The 17,842-nt window shown below is 35.3% G+C and overlaps 1 protein-coding gene across 2 annotated transcripts; it reads right to left on the minus strand.

The window, feature by feature from the left end:
• Positions 1-1,630: 1,630 nt before the first annotated feature.
• On the minus strand, positions 1,631-3,522 carry LOC130960873 (WRKY DNA-binding transcription factor 70-like). Of its 2 annotated transcripts, none has more exons than XM_057886373.1 (2): positions 2,965-3,522; positions 1,631-2,401 (listed from the first exon to the last, which is right to left on the minus strand). In XM_057886373.1, the coding sequence occupies exons 1-2, from the start codon at positions 3,360-3,362 to the stop codon at positions 1,807-1,809; spliced, it is 993 nt and encodes a 330-aa protein (XP_057742356.1). In that variant the 5' UTR covers positions 3,363-3,522; the 3' UTR covers positions 1,631-1,806. The 2 variants fall into 2 exon arrangements, with proteins under 2 accessions (XP_057742356.1, XP_057742355.1); XM_057886372.1 differs by having other exon boundaries at positions 1,631-2,404.
• Positions 3,523-17,842: the final 14,320 nt, after the last annotated feature.

A 17,842-nucleotide genomic window follows, 5' to 3' on the forward strand; every position in this document is an offset into this window, starting at 1 on the left:
CATGGATATTTTAATTAAAATTAATTTTTATAATAATAATTAATAAATATTAAATAAAATAAATTTAAATTATTTTAACTGTTTTTTTTTCAAACAATATTGTTAATTTTATTATACCCTTCATATATTTCTTAGAGAACATATTTTGATTAAACTAATTGAACTAACCTTTTGCATGTCTTATACATTTAGTTTTGAGTTTAAGGTATTTTTAATGTTTGACTCTTTCTCGTTCCTCAAAATTCAATTCTCTCTAGTCTGTATGTTCATTGCACTTGACGCTCTAATCTGTAATACGCTCGTGGTGCTTTAAATTTCTTTGGCGACAAGCATAAATGAATAAAGGGAAAGTATAGGGAGCCAATGACTTAAGCGTACAGTGCGTACAATGGAGATTTAGGAAGTATTAGAGATATAATCATTAGTGTTACATTGTCCTATCAGGTTACGCTTTTGGGATGAGTGGTTTCATTATATGACATTAGAGTTCTAGATCCGAAAGGTCAGGAGTGGGTGATATTCATTCTATTCATGGATCAAAGATTTAGCCAATTGTACACATTCTACACTTAGGCCCGACTCTCTAGCACTACTCATGAATAAAGCAGAATATTCAAAGGATCACATCACCTTTGATACCTAAATATTCACAATGCTATTTTTATATTAAGATGTTATCATAAAAGCATCCATCACAAATAAATTATCATTGATGATAAAATGAGAATCTAACAAGGGAAGTACACTGAAGTAGTATAACTGTATAAGTAGTAAATTAAAGAAGTACTGAAGTGGAGCTTTTTATTAGCTCCTTTTGTTTGAAGTTATCTTGTGTGTATTACTGTACACTAAAGATATTTTTTACAGACATAAAAGTTGAGAAATATTAAGGGGGTTAAATTTTTTTTTGAATTTATCTTATATTTAAATCAATATGAAGTATTTTTATTTTTTTCTACTAGAATTAGGAAAAAAGTGTATTGTCATCTTTCTTCTTCTTTTTTCTAGTACACAAAATGGATGAGAAAATAAAGGCATTGCAATGATATGAGAGGCTGCTGAAGGCGGCGGTTTCAACTAAACAAAAAGACAAGCTAAACCAAAAAGAAGAATAACAAAAGAAAACAAAAAAAGGGTAACAATTAACAACTGAACAACATATAAGTTTCATCTATCTAACTCTTGTCGCTTGTAGGATATATAAACCATTAATTAAAGCTACCTATCCTTCCGATAAAATTAAAAACAAAAAAGAAGAAAGTAGAAAGATGGTGGACCAAAACAGACCTAGGATACAGTCACCAAAAAACAACACAGTCACACAAAAAACAAAAAACTCCTAGGATAGGACTTAGCTAGTAATCAGGAATGTTTAGTAAAAAAAAACAATAATACCAAAAAAACAAAAAAACAAGTATCATATATAATATTCATTAATTATTATAATAATTAACAAATATTAAATAAAATAAATTTTAATTAATTTATTTTAGTTATTAAATATTTTTAAAAAAAATTAAAAACATCTATAACTCATATTATTTAATATTTATTAATTTTAATAACAATTAATCTAAATATAATAACTAAATAAAGTTCTAATTGTTTTTTTATAAACTTAATATTTCGAGTTTATAATTAATGAAAATTCAGGTACAATCAACTTTACGTAAAATTGATAACTAAAAATCGTTAGATAAAAATTTGATCGAATCAATCAAATCATTTGACGACTCTTAATTATCAGACTGGCCATATGAGTTTCTACCCTTATAATTATGTTAAAATCTAAGAGAGAGAAAGTCGTCATCCCTCATCAACAGAACCGTATAACACTTGAGACATGGCAGCTATCATCATATCATCCCAGCAAATATTATTATCTTCTGAGGATGATAATATAGGAACCACATGATGCCTTGACGAATCATCCAAAACGGGGTGGGTTGAAGTAGTTGAGGGAAGAACTTGCCGATCCTCTTCCACTATCATCATCGGAGGTAGCGGCGGTGCTGTTGAGGGGAAAAGCGAAGAAGAAGATGGTGAAAGAAAGGGATTGGTTGGTGGATTAGGGAAGGAGTTGTCAAAGCTGAGGAATATGGAGGAGGAGGAGGAGGAAGTAGGGTGATCTAATTCCTCCATGATGAGTACGTGGTTATTAGTAGTGTCTGTGTTGGTGCAGGTGTGGCGGCCATGATAGGTGGCCCTGTACAACGGAGGCTTCTCTTGAATTCTCTGAACATACTTGGTTGCTTGGCATCCCTGTTCGTACTTGTGAGTGCATCGGAAGTAGTTCCTTGTGTATTTCTCATTCTGGATTGCCTTCTGTCCGTACTTCCTCCATTGATGCCCATCCTCCTCTCTTTCATTCTCCGTCTCCTTCTTCCATGTCTCTATGTTTCTTCTACAAGCACCACCAACAACAAATAATAATATAAATAAATAGAGGAGTGTTAAGAGCAACAACTTTTGTGACCATTAAATAGTTATCAATGATGAGTTTAATGGTGTGAGATTTCACAATCCAATGGCTCACTTTTTCTTACAGTTATATGTTGGGCAGAATTTAATAAAATTGCTGACCCTAAACTTTTTCTTATAAATAACCACCTAGGGTGTATTTTCAAGGCTACTTCTAGGTTAATGAATCTATAGATAAAGTAACATATTTTTATTCTCAGAACCTATTCATAACAATTATTTAGTAATAACAAGGAATAACAGACGAAGTTTAAGCATTTCTATGATTCTATCCCTATTTTATCCTATATTCTCTCTATCTAAATATATAGGCTCATGACACTATTAATTCAGATGCGAGAAATTAAATAAAATATATATAAATAAAAAATACAACGTCCTAACATTTCTCTTTATAAATAGATGTAAAGGTAAAATCAAGAGATCGAGCAGTGGAAAAATAATATAAATAATAATAAGTAATGATTAATGAATGATGATTACTTTCTCCGATAAGAGCCTCTTGTGTCCGCCGGCGGCGGGGTCTTGCAAATGTGGTTGTCATATGTAAGCAAGCAAGGGTGGATCTGCGGGTGCAGCATTTGCATGATGAGAAGATCACTATTATGGGAAGAAGAGGAAGAAGCAGAAGATTGGTGAAGACGAATTGGATTTGGATGTATGGGATATTTGTTCAAGAGAGAGAGGGTGTTGGCGAAGGAGGTGAGGACGTTACTGAGAAGCCGTTGATGATCAGCTGAGTCATCATCTTCTTTATTGGTGACGATACGTTGTCTTAGCTGATTGGCAAAGTCACGCCCTCTCACAAGCTCCTCCTCGATTATTGCCTTGATACCATCTTCCCTGCTAACAATATCATCATCCTCCATAATCATTTTCATGTTGCAGTTCTAATCTATGGATATTAGACAGATCTGGCTATAGTACTTGTTAAAGGAACCCTCGCCTTCTTCCTTTCCCTACTCCTTGACATTTATATTCACTCATGTGAGTGAGACAAAACACAATTAATTAATTAATTAATTAATTAAAGAAATTAAAAGCACTACGAACAGTGAGCAACTTGCTATTTCTATATAATAATGGGAATGTGAGGAAGATCCATAGAACCTTAACTAAAATTCAGCACGTCAACTACGGATTCATGAGCCGCGTCGCCATCCAACGGCTAGAGATCTGCCATGTGTACTGCTTGGCAGTTGGCACCACCTGAGGTCATCCAGGTGACGTCATTTCCAATTCGTGGGCCCTTTCGGGCGCTTGTATATTTGATCCTTGCATTGCATTGTTCTCGAAATCTCGAATCTCTAATCTCTCTAACTCTCTCTCACATGGTGTTTTGTTTTTGTTGAAAAATGTTATTTATTTTTTAAAATTTGGATTTTGTTGAATCTTTAAATTTAATGATGTATTATTTTAATTTTTTAATTAATTATGTTTTTTATTTGTAAAGATTCATTATTATTTAATTAATTTAATTTAAATATTTACTTTTACGATATTGATTATTTAAAAAATAAAAAAATTACTTATTTTTTATTTTCTTTCTCTTCAATGCACCATCTTCACATCACATGTACGGATCTCTCTTGAATTCTTTTTCTTTTAACACATCTAAAATGATAATAATATCCGTTAATTATTTCATTAACACATTCGAAACTCATATCCATATGATTTGTTTACAATTTTAAATTTATAAGATTACACATCTAAAATTATAAAATTACACAACTAAAATTGTAAAATTGCACACCAAATAATTGATAAACTGCAAAAATTACCAATAAAAATGAACATATCCTTAACACTTACAAAAACAATAATATTCTCATATATAATTTTTGAAAAATTAAAAATAACACAGCAAAACACAAACACATCCAATATTAACATGAATAATATGAGCACATAAAAAATTAGATCATTAGACATCCAAATTACATTAATATTTCAAATTCAAAATTAACAGAGTCGTGAAAATTAGGATTTAGCACATCCAAATTATATTTATATTGTAAAATCCATAAAATTAGTAAATAATTAGCTAAAAAATTAATAATTAATAAAAAAAATTAGAAAATAAGATTTTATAGTTTAATGAAGTAAAGCTAATTAAAATAAAAATTTTGACACTAATTTTAAAGAATTTGGCCCAAAATTAGGCCGAACGGGGCGAACCAATTGAACCGAACTCAAATGGGCCCAAGCCCACCAACCTAACCCCATGTATATAAGCCTGAAATCAAGCTTTCTTCTTCATTCATGCTTCTGTCCGCAGAGAAGAGAGGGAAGGGAAGCAAACATAAAACCTTTGCCACTCAAATATTCAATCTTCCATAACTTTTGATCCGGAGCTCCGATTGACGAGCTGTTTGTGGCCACACGTTCGTCTCGGAGTTCTCTTCAATTCTATCTGAATAAAGTGGTACAATCTAACATTAGATAATTATTAGATTATATTTCAATCATCAATAGATTGAATTTATGTTAAATTGGAGGTTGAATTGGTGAATTGGAGCTCTTGGAATAAATTCTTGATGGCTGAAATTATTGGAGTTGATTGAGAACCTTGAAGCTTGAATTTTAGTGGTTTTGAGCTTAGGAAAGAATCGGCCAAGGTATGATTTCAGTTTCTCGTAACTAAAATGTAATGTCTTGTGAAAACATAAGATAGATAACTATAAGATAGGTTGAAGCATGTATGTATGATTAGTGGTTAGTGACCTTAAAGTAAATGTTGAGTTATCTTGAACTTGGGTGAGAAATGATGGTATTGATGATTTGTGTTGCATGATTTTGATTGTTGGGATTGGAAGATATGAATGTTGAAAATTTAACTTTGAGGGGGTGTTGAACAATGATAATTAAGATGTTTTGATAATGATATTAATGGTGATGTATATTGGACTTGGATATGATAATGATGATTGATGTTGTAGTATATTGTGTTGAATTGAATGTGGATTGGCTAAGTTGGTTGTCATTTGGTATGAGGAAGTTGATGGTGTTGATGATGTATATGTATATGTGAGTTGTTGGTATGGATTATATTGTTGAGAATGAATTATTGTATGGAAGTGACCATACTTGTAAAATTGGTGCAATTGGTGTATTGAGTAATGCTGGGACCTTATATGTTAGTTATGTGGGCATCGTTACCATGCTGAGAACCTCTGGTTCTCATCTCATACATATTTTGTGGTTTTCAGATGCAGGATGTGAGGCACCTCGCTGAGGCATACTGGAAGCTTTTGATAGCGGAGATCCTTGTCTTTGGGGCTTTATTTTGGATATATGTATATACGTAGATACTTTTATCTCCACTACTTATGTACTGATGTATTAACTTCCTCTTAGAGGTTATTCTGGAGAAATAGGTTCTGTAACTCTGTATTTCGGGTTTATTCTTGGGTTCTCTTACATATATGTTATATAACTATGTGCTCAAGCCGGTTTATCTTTGCGAGACGAGTCTTGAGCTTTAATATTTGTACGTTGGAACTCTTTTTCGGTTATATCTATATTATCTTCTCTTATCTTTTTCGTTTATCGTTTACTTATTGTGAGTGTTGCGCTTTTCGTTTTACCATTTTTATTTTAACTTTTCTTCAAAGGCTCCTAGTTATAAATATTTTTCACAATATTACATATATAAAGTTTACTTTTAGAAGTCGTAGCGCCTCGCCACCTTTGCTTTACATCCTAGGTGTAAAGCTCTGTGTGGTAGGGTGTTACATTATGGTATCAGAGCAGTTTGTTCCTGTAGAGCCTGAGAAACGGACTGACTATGCTTTTGAGCATACTCCGAGTTGTGTTTACGTGCTATTTAGGATATCTGATTGATTAATATAGCATAAGGTTCATGTGGTTGCATTTGGAACTTTGAAGCGCTAGACTTGCGATATTGAGACTGATCACATTGATATCACTTGTTTGGCGTGAACAGGACCAGATGGCGACTCATGGACGCGGTCGCGGGCAACGGAGAAGTAGGAATCAAAATGAGGAGCACGAGACAAATGTGAACAACCCCGCAAACTTCATGGCTGCCCTGGAGAACCTGGCTGCGACTATGCAGGCCACAGCTGCTGCTTTAGGAAATCAAGCAAATAATGGAAATGGCAGAAAAAGAAATGATGGGCCAATGACCTTAGCTACTTTTTTGAAGGTACATCCCCTATCTCCAGAGGGACCACAAACCCTACTGAAGCTGATAATTGGCTCCAAGCACTGGAGCGGGCCTTGCAAGCTCAGCAAGTTCCCGAGGAACAATGGGTGAAGTTCGCGACCTACCAATTACATGATGAAGCCCAATACTGGTGGCAGGGAACACGACATATTCTACAACCAGATGGCGCTGTGATATCTTGGGGTGTGTTTCGGACTGAGTTCTACAGAAAATACTTTTCTAATTCTGCTAGAAACGCTAAGGAGCTTGAGCTACTGCAATTAAAACAGGGTCAAATGTCTGATGTGGAGTACACAAATAAATTTAAAGAACTATGTCGGTTTTCCTGAATCTGTCAGGGTGCTCCGAGAGATTTTGAGGAATGAAAATGTATCAAATATGAAGGAGGACTCCGGAGTGACATTCTAAGCTCAGTTGGGCCTATGGAAATTCGAACTTTCTCTGAATTGGTAAACAAGAGCCGAGTTGTTGAGGATTGTGTGGAAAGGCAGCCTTGGATAAGGATGACCATCAATCCTTTGTTAGGAGAGATCAGGATAGATACTTTGCACCGAGGGACCAAGAGTTTAAAAAGAGTGGTGGGCACCGGAAGAATGATAGAGGGAAGCAAGTTATTAATTATTCAGAGGATATGAGGTGCCAAAGGTGCAGAAGTTTCCACCCGAATGGGCCTTGCCGAAAGGGTTTAGGACTGTATTACAAGTGCGGAATGCCAGGTCATATCTCCAGGGACTGTCCCCGCCGGAGAACTCAGGACATTGATCGGGCATAGTCGCCAGGCGGAGGTAATCACGAAATTGCTAATCTAAATTTAATTGCTGATTATGATCATGGGATGCCGCAATTAGTTTTAGTTTATGACGGAGATGAGAACTTTGAGTTAAAGCTGCCAGGCTTTACCGATGACTTGAATGCGCATATACTAATTTCTTAACTTATAACGGCTAAATTTAAAATTCCTTTTTCCTTGCCGTTGGATGGTTTGTACGGGCTACCAACGTACCACGTATCACGAGATTATTCCAAATGTTCGAAACAATTTTTGTCACAGGCTTTGTGTCAATAAATCTTCATGACTCAACCCACTCCTTCTTTTAAAAGCTGTACTAAGGTTCTATCTTGGATTTATTCCTAAACAACAGTCTTATCATTCTCTGAACTGCACTCCTAATGCACATGAATCTGTCCTTTCCGCGGTAAGCTTGACCTTGTTACGATATGAACAAATGATCCATGAATTTTGAAAATTTATTGAAAATATAGTACTCTCCTTCGTAACCTTACTGTTTTTAATCACCTTGCAACACGTCCTTTTGCTTTTTAGTAAATACCCTTGTGTTGTTTGAACACTTTTAAGATTAAAATCCTTTTTGAAATTAACTCAAACTTAGTTAATACCTCGTACAATTCCTTGATATAATAATCATGATGCTAGCTCCTTAAAGTAAGAATTCGGGATGCGGGAGATGAGGAGATCAAGAGGAGTTTGAAGCCTTAGTTCTTACCGACTGCATTGCCTGGGATTAAGTCAATGCGCTAGGATATACCGTGTATATAGACACTTGAATGCGAAAGAGATCCTTCGAACCTCAAAAAGAAGATCAACCTTAAAGCAAGCATTCGTGATACTTGAACTTAGCAAATCACTCGAAAACACAGCAAAGTATTGTTGAAGGACTCTGGGGGCACGTAGAGGAAACGTCGTTGTGTGGTGATGGACACTCTCAGCAGAAAGTCTCCAAGTGTTGTATGAAGGACGAATAAGGAGAAGTAAATGTTAAGTAAATGGCATTCTAAAGTAGAGAGTTGAGGTAATAGTTGGAGGCATTAGATGGGATCGATTACGAGTTTCAAGAAATCGTAAAGCCGAGAGAGTTTGGGAAGCACAGTAAGAGGATAAGGAACTATCAAGAATGTTAAAGTCCGTTGATCAAGGGAGCCAAGAAAAGAGCAAGAAGGATAGGGAAAAAGTATAGAGGGTTAAAGAAAGGACTTATATACCAAATATCAGGAGTTTAAGGCAGAGTGCTAATTGCTTTTGTATTAATGTGGACCCGGAGAAATTAAGTGTTTTAGATATTGGAATGATAGCCGAAACAACAAAGAGGGACTAAATGAAATTCGAGTTAAGAGTTCTAGTTGTGCAAAGCCGTTAAAGAAATTCCGCCGACCAGAGAGGGAACCTAGAGAGTCAAAAGGAGGAAAAGCTATGTATTCTTGAAAATTACTTCGACAACTGATAACAGATGAGCAATCAACATAAAAGAGTTTAACCCGAAGTATGTTGGGCCATTTGAGGTATTAGAACAAACTGAACTAGTAGTATCTCAAGTGTTTTTATTACCGTACTTTTGAACCTGAGCAATGAATTCCTTACCTTGCAGCTCTAGAAATGTATTTCTCCATGCAACTTATGTCCTAAAACCTTAACCAGTTCAGTTTAAGAAGATCTAGAATTTCGAATGACTCCAATTAGGATTGACAATGTCAACATTAAGAAACTCCGAAGATAGGAGGTCTCATTAGTAAAGGTAACATGAGAATCAAGTCGGAGAGGAGAAGCATACCGAAGGATTTGAACTAGGATGAGAGAGGACTAACCACGCTTGGTCGTAAGTAGTTGAATTTTGGGACAAAATTCTAAATTAGGTGGGTAGGATGTAAAACCCAAAAAATTAGTAAATAATTAGCTAAAAAATTAATTATTAATAAAAAAATTAGAAAATGGGATTTTATAGTTTAATGAGGTAGAGCTAATTAAAATAAAAATTTTGACACTAATTTTAAAGAATTTAGTCCAAAATTGGGCCGAACGAGCCGAACCGATTGAACCGGACCCAAGTGGGCCCAAGCCCACCGACCTAACCCCATGTATATAAGCTTGAAATCAAGCTTTCTTCTTCATTCATGCTTTTGTCCGCAGAGAAGAGAGGGAAGGGAAGCAAACATAAAACCCTTGCCACTCAAATATTCAATCTTCCATAACTTTTGATTCGGAGCTCCGATTGATGAGCTATTTGTGGCCACACGTTCGTCTCGGAGTTCTCTTCAATTCTATCTGAATAAAGTGGTGTAATCTAACATTAGATATTATTGGATTATACTCCAATCATCAATGGATTGAATTTATGTTAAATTGGAGGTTGAATTAGTGAATTAGAGCTCTTGGAACAAATCCTTGGTGGCTGGAATTATTGGAGTTGATTGAGAACCTTGAAGCTTGAATTTTAGTGGTTTTGAGTTTAGGGAGGAATCGGTCAAGGTATGATTTCAGTTTCTCGTAACTAAAATGTAATGTCTTGTAAAAACATAAGCTAGATAACTATAAGATAGGTTGAAGCATGTATGTATGATTAGTGGTTAGTGACCTTAAAGTAAATGTTGAGTTATCTTGAACTTGGGTGAGAAATGATGGTATTGATGATTTGTGTTACATGATTTTGATTGTTGGGATTGGAAGATGTGAATGTTGAGAATTTAACTTTGAGGGGAGGGGTGTTGAACAATGATAATTAAGATGTTTTGATAATGATATTGATGGTGATGTATATTGGACTTGGATATGATAATGATTATTGATGTTGTAGTATATTGTGTTGAATTAAATGTGGATTGGCTAAGTTGGTTGTCATTTGGTATGAGGAAGTTGATGGGGTTGATAATGTATATGTATATGTGAGTTGTTGGTATGGATTATATTGTTGAGAATGAATTATTGTATGGAAGTGACCATACTTGTAAAATTGGTGCAATTGGTGTATTGAGTAATGTTGGGACCTTATATGTTAGTTATGTGGGCACCGTTACCATATTGAGAACCTCTGGTTCTCATCTCATACATATTTTGTAGTTTTCAGATGCAGGATGTGAGGCACCTCGCTGAGGCATACTGGAAGCTTTTGATAGTGGAGATTCTTGTCTTTGGGGCTTTATTTTGGATATATGTATATACGTAGATACTTTTATTTCCACTACTTATGTACTGATATATTAACTTCCTCTTAGAGGTTATTCTGGAGAAATAGGTTCTGTAACTCTATATTTTGGGTTTATTCTTGGGTTCTCTTACATATATGTTATATAACTATGTGCTCAAGCCGGTTATCTTTGCCAGCCAAGTCTTGAGTTTTAATATTTGTACCTTGTAACTCTCTTTCGGTTATATCTATATTATCTTCTCTTATCTTTTTTGTTTATCGTTTACGTATTGTGAGTGTTGCGCTTTTCATTTTACCATTTTCGATTTTAACTTTTCTTCAAAAGCTCCTAGTTATAAATCTTTTTCACTATATTACATATATAAATTTTACTTTTAGAAGTCGTAGCGCCTCGCCACCTCTGCTTTACATCCTAGGTGTAAAGCTCTGTGTGGTAGGGTGTTACACATATTACAAAATCCCCCAATCATACATAGTTGTGTAAGCATAAGTACCTTAGACAGAGAAGGATCGCGACAATGGAGGAGAACCAAGACGGAGGAGGCGCGCATGGTTAGGGAGGTTTGTGGGGGAGCTGTGAGTCGCTGATGGAGCTGTGCGTCGCGGATGGAGAAGTTCTTTGATAAATGGTGCAATGTTTTATAGCAAGAGTGTGTGAAATATTGCAACAGAGAAAAGGAGAGTAAAGAAAAGAAGCTTAGATATATTGAATGGCAAGACTCAACTACACTGTTAATGCTACTTCCTTACATAGACACATAGATAGGTGCCACATTAGTTGACTTCTAACTAACTACTAATTACTAATAGAAAAGATTCTACTCCTAACTACTAGTAGCTCTCTTCTTTCTACAATCAGCAAGTTGTTAGTTCAAGTTGGTTAGATGGTTCTCTTATAAATCAGGTAATACTCTTTCTCAAGTTAGGGGTGAAAATATTTTTTAGACCTAACTTGCCAATAAGAACAGAAAAGGTTCCTGGATTAAGAGGTTTAGTCAATAAGTCTGCAACTTGCTCACAAGTAGAAATTGGCAAAAAATGAATGATTTTTTCGAGCAGCTTGTCTCTTATAATGTGAAAATCGACTTCAATATACTTGGTTCGTTCATGAAAAACTGAATTAGAGGCTATATGAATTGCTGCCTAGCTATCACAGTAGATGCTAACTGGTTGCTTTAGTTCCAACCGTAAGTTTAACAAGATCTTCTTTATCCATATGGCTTCTCTAGTAGCTGATGCAAGTGCCTGATACTTAGCTTCTATGGAAGAGGCAACTACAGTTGTTTATTTTTTACTCTTCCATGACACAATGGAGCTTCCAACATATAAACAATAGGCAGTAGTGGATCTTCTAGTGCTTGGACAAGCTGCCTAATCTGAATTCAAAAATCCTGTGACTGTGATGTCTGTGCTTATACGGAAAAATAGACCTTTGGCTGGGGCGCCTTTGATGTATTTGAGAATCATGATTGCTGCCTTGAAGTGCACATCAAGTGGTGCTTCAAGAAACTGAATCAATTTGTCAATTGCAAAACTAATTTCGGGTCGAGTATTAGTTAAGTAGAGTAATCGGCCAATGAGCTTTCTATACTCAGTGTTGGAGGGCAGTGGTTCCCCCCATCTTTTGTCAATTTCGAAGAGTAATCGATTGGTGTGAAAGCTAGTTTGCAGTCTTCAAGTTGATGGTCTTTCAAAATGTCTAGTGCATACTTTCTTTGGTACAGGGTCAGACCTTCCTTGCTTCGGGTAACCTCTATGCCTAGGAAGTATTTCAAGTCACCAATGCTTTTTATTCTGAATTTTGTATCCAACAACGATTTGATGAAGTTAATTTCGGTCATGTCATCTCCAGCTATCACAACATCATCAACATAAATGAGTAATGTAAGATCCAAATTTTTGAAAATTAAATAATAAATTATTTATAATTTATTATATTTATAAAAGGTGGTATTTTAGAGATTTTGATATTTGTTTGGTAATTTTTTATTTATGATTTAAAACTTTAGTAATTGAAAAATAATGAGAATTTTATATGTTTCAATTTGAATATGATTTTATAAATAAAGGAGAATTAATTTGATTATCTCCAATTTTCATTGAATTAGTATTTATTTGAAAATAATTAACAAGTTAACAATTAAATGATATTTCAAAAATAATTATATGTATTTAATTTGGTTTTAAAATTATTACTCTACCCTTTTATTTTTATTAAAATTCTTACCAAACCCTATAATCCCAAAAGAAAACTCTAATTTTACCTAACCCTAACTCACTCGTACCCTCCCCTCACCCTCACACACACATGCCGCTATCCCTCTCCCTCACCTCTCACACCCATGCAGCAAAAACAAAGAAAAAGAAAAGAGAAGGAGGGATGATCAAAGAACGGAGAGGAAAGGAGAATTAAGGAAGAAGAAGAGAGAGAGAGAGAGAGAGAGGGAAAGAAGAGGATGGCGCCAGCGTGGTTGGGTGCCACCGTCGCCGTTGAAAGAGAGAGGGAGAGAGAGAGTGCACCATTGAGAGAGAGAGAGAGAGATCCGCTGCTGCTACCATTTGCCGCCGTTGGGAAGCGTCGTCAAGGAGCCTGCGCGAGAGAGAAGGAGACGCGGAAGGAGGAGCTACCGCCGGCGTCTTCGTGCTTCACTGTCACCATTCGTACAAGTTTCCGCCACCGTTGCTACCATGCCTCCATTGTCATCGTCGAGACATTTCTCAATCACTACCAGAGTTACATCGCCGCCGTTGGTGTCAGACAAAGTTGCTGCCGCCTCCGTCAAGTCGGTTGTTCTGGCCGATGGGAACTTGTTGCCACTTCTTTTGGCTCTGTCTCCATTGTTGTGGTCGTCAAAACCACCGTCGGAGCTACCACAGTTCTGTTCAGTCGTTTCTCCTTAATTACGATAAGCATTTTTGTTTCTGAAACCCTTGAAATTACTATTCTATTATAATCTGCTAGAGATTCTGAGGTGTTGGTGACGTAGGGTCGAGTTCTAATTCCTGCATGCTGAGTTTAATGGTTGTTGCATGTGACATTAAGCTCTTGCATCACCGCCAGAGCTCTCTATCGTTGTTCTGCTTGCCAGAAGTTGCCACCGGAGCTACCGCTGCTCCATTCTCTCACTTATTCATAAGTACAGTGAGTTGTTCCTTGTTCTGAACCTCTATAGTCACTGTTATGTTATATATTACTAAGGTTCTTGCGACGTTAATATCTCAGAGTTGAGTTACTATTATTGTATGGTGCTTTAGTGGCTGTTGGTACTGCTGGAAATAGTTGGATTGGATGCTGCGGAATTGCAGGCCGAGAAAAAGGGTTTTTAGATGCGTTTAATTTTGGGGGTTTTGACTATCCAAGGTAGGGGCTTTTTCTTAAAACCGTTTTATTATCAAGAATTGTTACAAGTCGATATTAATATAAAAAATATATTTTTATGATTACTTGAGTCTTATGGATTGAATTGAGTTGTTCTGGATGAATGTAATTGTTTGCCTGATTGATTTATTGACTATTTGAGGAGGTTGAGTATTCTGGTTTGTTGGTTGACTTTGTTGAATTGGTTTTCTTGATATTTGAAAAAGAATTTGATATTGAAATTGGTTTGATATTGAAAGTAAATTGATATTTGGAAATGAATTGATATTAGAATTGGTTTGATATTGGAAGTGAATTTATATTTGAAAATGATATGATATTTGAAAATTATTAGATACTGAAAATGGTTGAAAAGGGATTGAGGGATGTTTGGATGGGACCCGTGAAGGTGGCAAAGTTCAAGTTTTAGGGGAGGTACTGCCGAAATTTTTATAAGTTTAAATAAAATTGAATACTAAAGAAAATGAGACTTGTTGTTGCCCTTTAGACTTTGTCGTAGAGTTTAATTTAATAGATTTTGATTTAAAATAATTTAAGTGATTGATTTAAGACTAAATGATTATGTTATTTCAGATAAGATTTTCATTTGCAAACAGGATGATTTTTTAGTCTTGTGAAGGAGAGGTTTAAATTTGAAAAGGTTTTGAAGTTAGTTTGGAATTTTTTGGTTGAGTAAAAATGAGGATTTAACTTACTTTTCAGAAGAATGAATTTAAAAATGGTTTATTTTGGATGCATTAAATTTTTGGGTAAAAGTGATTTTTGGTTAAATCGAAAGTGAGTTTATTCAATTAATTTTAATTTAAGAGTTATGTTCTTGGAAATTTTAAATGGATTTGAAGGAATAGATTATTGAAATTAGTTTGATAACTCAGTTAAAGAAAACTGGAATATTTATGATTTTGTTAATTTGAAAAATTAGTTTGTGAATGCCAAGAATTATAAAGTAAATGTTGAGGATCTTGATAGTACTTTAAGTTGAACCTGAGAAGCTTGAAAGTTGTGTTTAGATAGCCCCTAAAGTAATAAAGTAAAGAATGACATATGAAAGTGAATGAGAAGAATATTAAAGTTGATTGGTGATGATTATGATTATGTTAATGATGAGGTTGATTGAAATATAATTATTATATAATTGCAGTTTTGATGTTGAGCTTAGTTATGTCTGATTATGATATAATTGAAATGAGATAAAGATTTGATACTTGATCCGGGTTGAGATTTTAAACACCAGCCTGCATAGATATAAAGATTGTGGTTCGTCCCACTTGCATCTAGGATTGTGGTAAAAGGCACCTGCCTAGGTAGATGTAAGAGCTGTGGTTCATCCTACTTGCATCCAGAATTATGGTGAAAAAGCACCTGCTTGGGTAGATGTAAGGGTTGTTGTTCATCCCACTTACATCCAAGATTGTGGTGAAATAGCACCTGCATGGGTAGACGCAAGGATTGCAGTTAGTCTCACTTGTTCTATGATATGGTGTTCTATGTCAAGATTAGCTACCGGATGTGTCGGGTCTGACATTATATCCAACACATGAGCTCATGGCCAATAGGACAGGTATGCATCATATGCATTTATGTGACATTATTTGGGTGTGTATATTGTATTTGGTTTGTCTATGTGAATATTTCTGTTTAACTGTTAATTGCCATACTTTCTGTAATTGCTCTTGATTGTGTTTGAACTTCATTACTTGTGATTGTGACTGATTGGTTTAGATTATAGTGGTTTGAGCATAATTTGATTTTGTTTTAGGCCGGAGGTCGTGATTGAATGAATCAGTGATAAGTTTGGTGAAATGCTATGAGATATTATGTTTGATTGGAGTTTTTACAAGCTAAATTATGAATATAAAATTTGGTTTATTAATTGTTATGATTTGAAAGGATTTATAAGACGAGCGATGATCACTATAGTTGAAATTGATCCTCCTTATATATATATCCACTCGGCTGAGACTTGGTAAACAAACTATATCAGACTTTGATTGTGAGTAACCAGAATCCAATAGAACTGTCTTCAATTTGGCTGAGTTTGGACACCGAAAATAACTTGTAATTGAAAGAAGGTATGTATAATGCATTCGTCAAATACAGATATTTTGAAAAAAATTATTGTTCCAAACTTCCAATTGTGTTGCTGAATGTAATAGTGCCATCTGGCAGCCGCACTACAATTGGATCAATTTTATGATATGTTTGAAAATCATCAAGAAAGTATGATACATGGTCTGTAGCCCTAGTATCAATTACCCATGCAGTGCACTTATTGTTTGAAATTGTTAGTGTTTTAATACTTGTTTTGAATTGAAGAATGTGTGTACCAAATTACCTTGATGAGGTGGTGACTGTGATTGTGTCACAATTTGGTCAGTACTTTGAATGAGCTTTAGCTCATAATTGCTCAAGAGTGCTAATAAAGCTTGTCTTTGCTCTGCAGTGAATCCAGATTTGACAATCCTACTTCCAACCAGCTGGCTACTAAGTTTTTCATTTTCTTCCTCAGTTTTTGTTGTTGCCATATAGTTTACAGCAACTTCTCCACTATTCCTTTGCTTCAAGTGTGGAGGATAACCATGCTTACTGTAGCATGTTTCAATGTTGTATCCCAACTTTCCACAATGTGCACATTATTGCACCTTCCTACCTTGTTTCTTTCCTCCTTGAGTTCTTTCTCCTCTACCACTTTCTCTCTCTTTGTTTTGTCCATATTCTATAAAATTTAAGGAAGAAGTAGAATTGTTCATGATATGTCGGAAGAGCAACTCATTTTGGGATTGTCTTTCTTGTTGAGTGAGCATGGAAAACACATCATTCAAGCTAGGAAAAAGACTCATCATCATCACTTGTGATCTCACACCCGAATATTGATAATTTAACCCTCTCAAAAACCTGGTTATTCGATCTTCACACCTATGACTGGTTATTACTCCTAACCCACAATTGCAGGTTACGCCACATTGGCACACTGGAATTCTTCTAAAATTATCAAGCTCTTCCCAAATTGTCTTTAATCTTGTGTAGTATGAAGTTACATCAAGATCGCCTTGTCTTACAGAATACAATTCTTCTTGAAGCTCAGTCGCTCTGTACCTATCACCCTAGTGTTATAGGTGCTCGAGGTTGTTCCAAATATCACTAGTAATGTTGTTCCATATCACTGATTGAGAGATGCTTGACTCCAGAGAAAGATTAAGCCAAGACATTATGTACTTATTACACCTTTTTCAAGATTTGAACAAGTTATCGCTCTTCTTTGGTTTGGTTATTGTTTCATCCACGAAACTGAATTTGTTTCTTGGTTCTAACGCCAACACCATTGCTCTCCTCCAAGCTCAATAATTTTTTCCATTCGAGATCACGTTCATGATCAATACTCTAGAATTCTCAAAAAGATGAAGATGCTAAGGGTTTGAAGAATGTAATTCTTGTGCCAAATTGAAAAATGAGGTAGGAATCAGATTGTTACCTCGACTCAATTGAGTTTGCAGCGCAGTGATTTGATTAAGGAAGTAAGCGATGCCCTGCAGATCGATGGTTGTTGTATCAGGTGAATCTTGGTTGCTATGATTAGGTTCTGCCATTGATATTCGTTCTAGATATGCACGATACAGACACTTAAATCTCTGAATTGTATTGAGAGACAGCGATCAAGTCATTCTTCTCTCTCAACGCTTTTCTTGAATCGCACGCTACTCACTTGGAGCCCACGCTCATCGCACCATGAGAAATGATGCAGTGTTTGTAGCAAGAGCGTGTGAAATATTACAATTGGAGAAGAGGAGAGTGAAAAAAAGAAGCTTAGATGTACTGAATCACAAAATTCAACTACACTGTGAGTGTTACTTC

The sequence above is a fragment of the Arachis stenosperma genome, chromosome 2, assembly GCF_014773155.1.
Source record: "Arachis stenosperma cultivar V10309 chromosome 2, arast.V10309.gnm1.PFL2, whole genome shotgun sequence".
NCBI classification, from domain to species: Eukaryota; Viridiplantae; Streptophyta; class Magnoliopsida; order Fabales; family Fabaceae; genus Arachis; species Arachis stenosperma.

Bases quoted from the DNA above. Each gene is read 5' to 3' on its own strand.
- LOC130960873 (XM_057886372.1), bottom strand. From the start codon at position 3,362: ATGAAAATGATTATGGAGGATGATGATATTGTTAGCAGGGAAGATGGT. The intron at 2,405-2,964 runs GTAATCATCATT...TGGTGCTTGTAG, and splicing joins AGAGGCTCTTATCGGAGAAA to AAGAAACATAGAGACATGGA.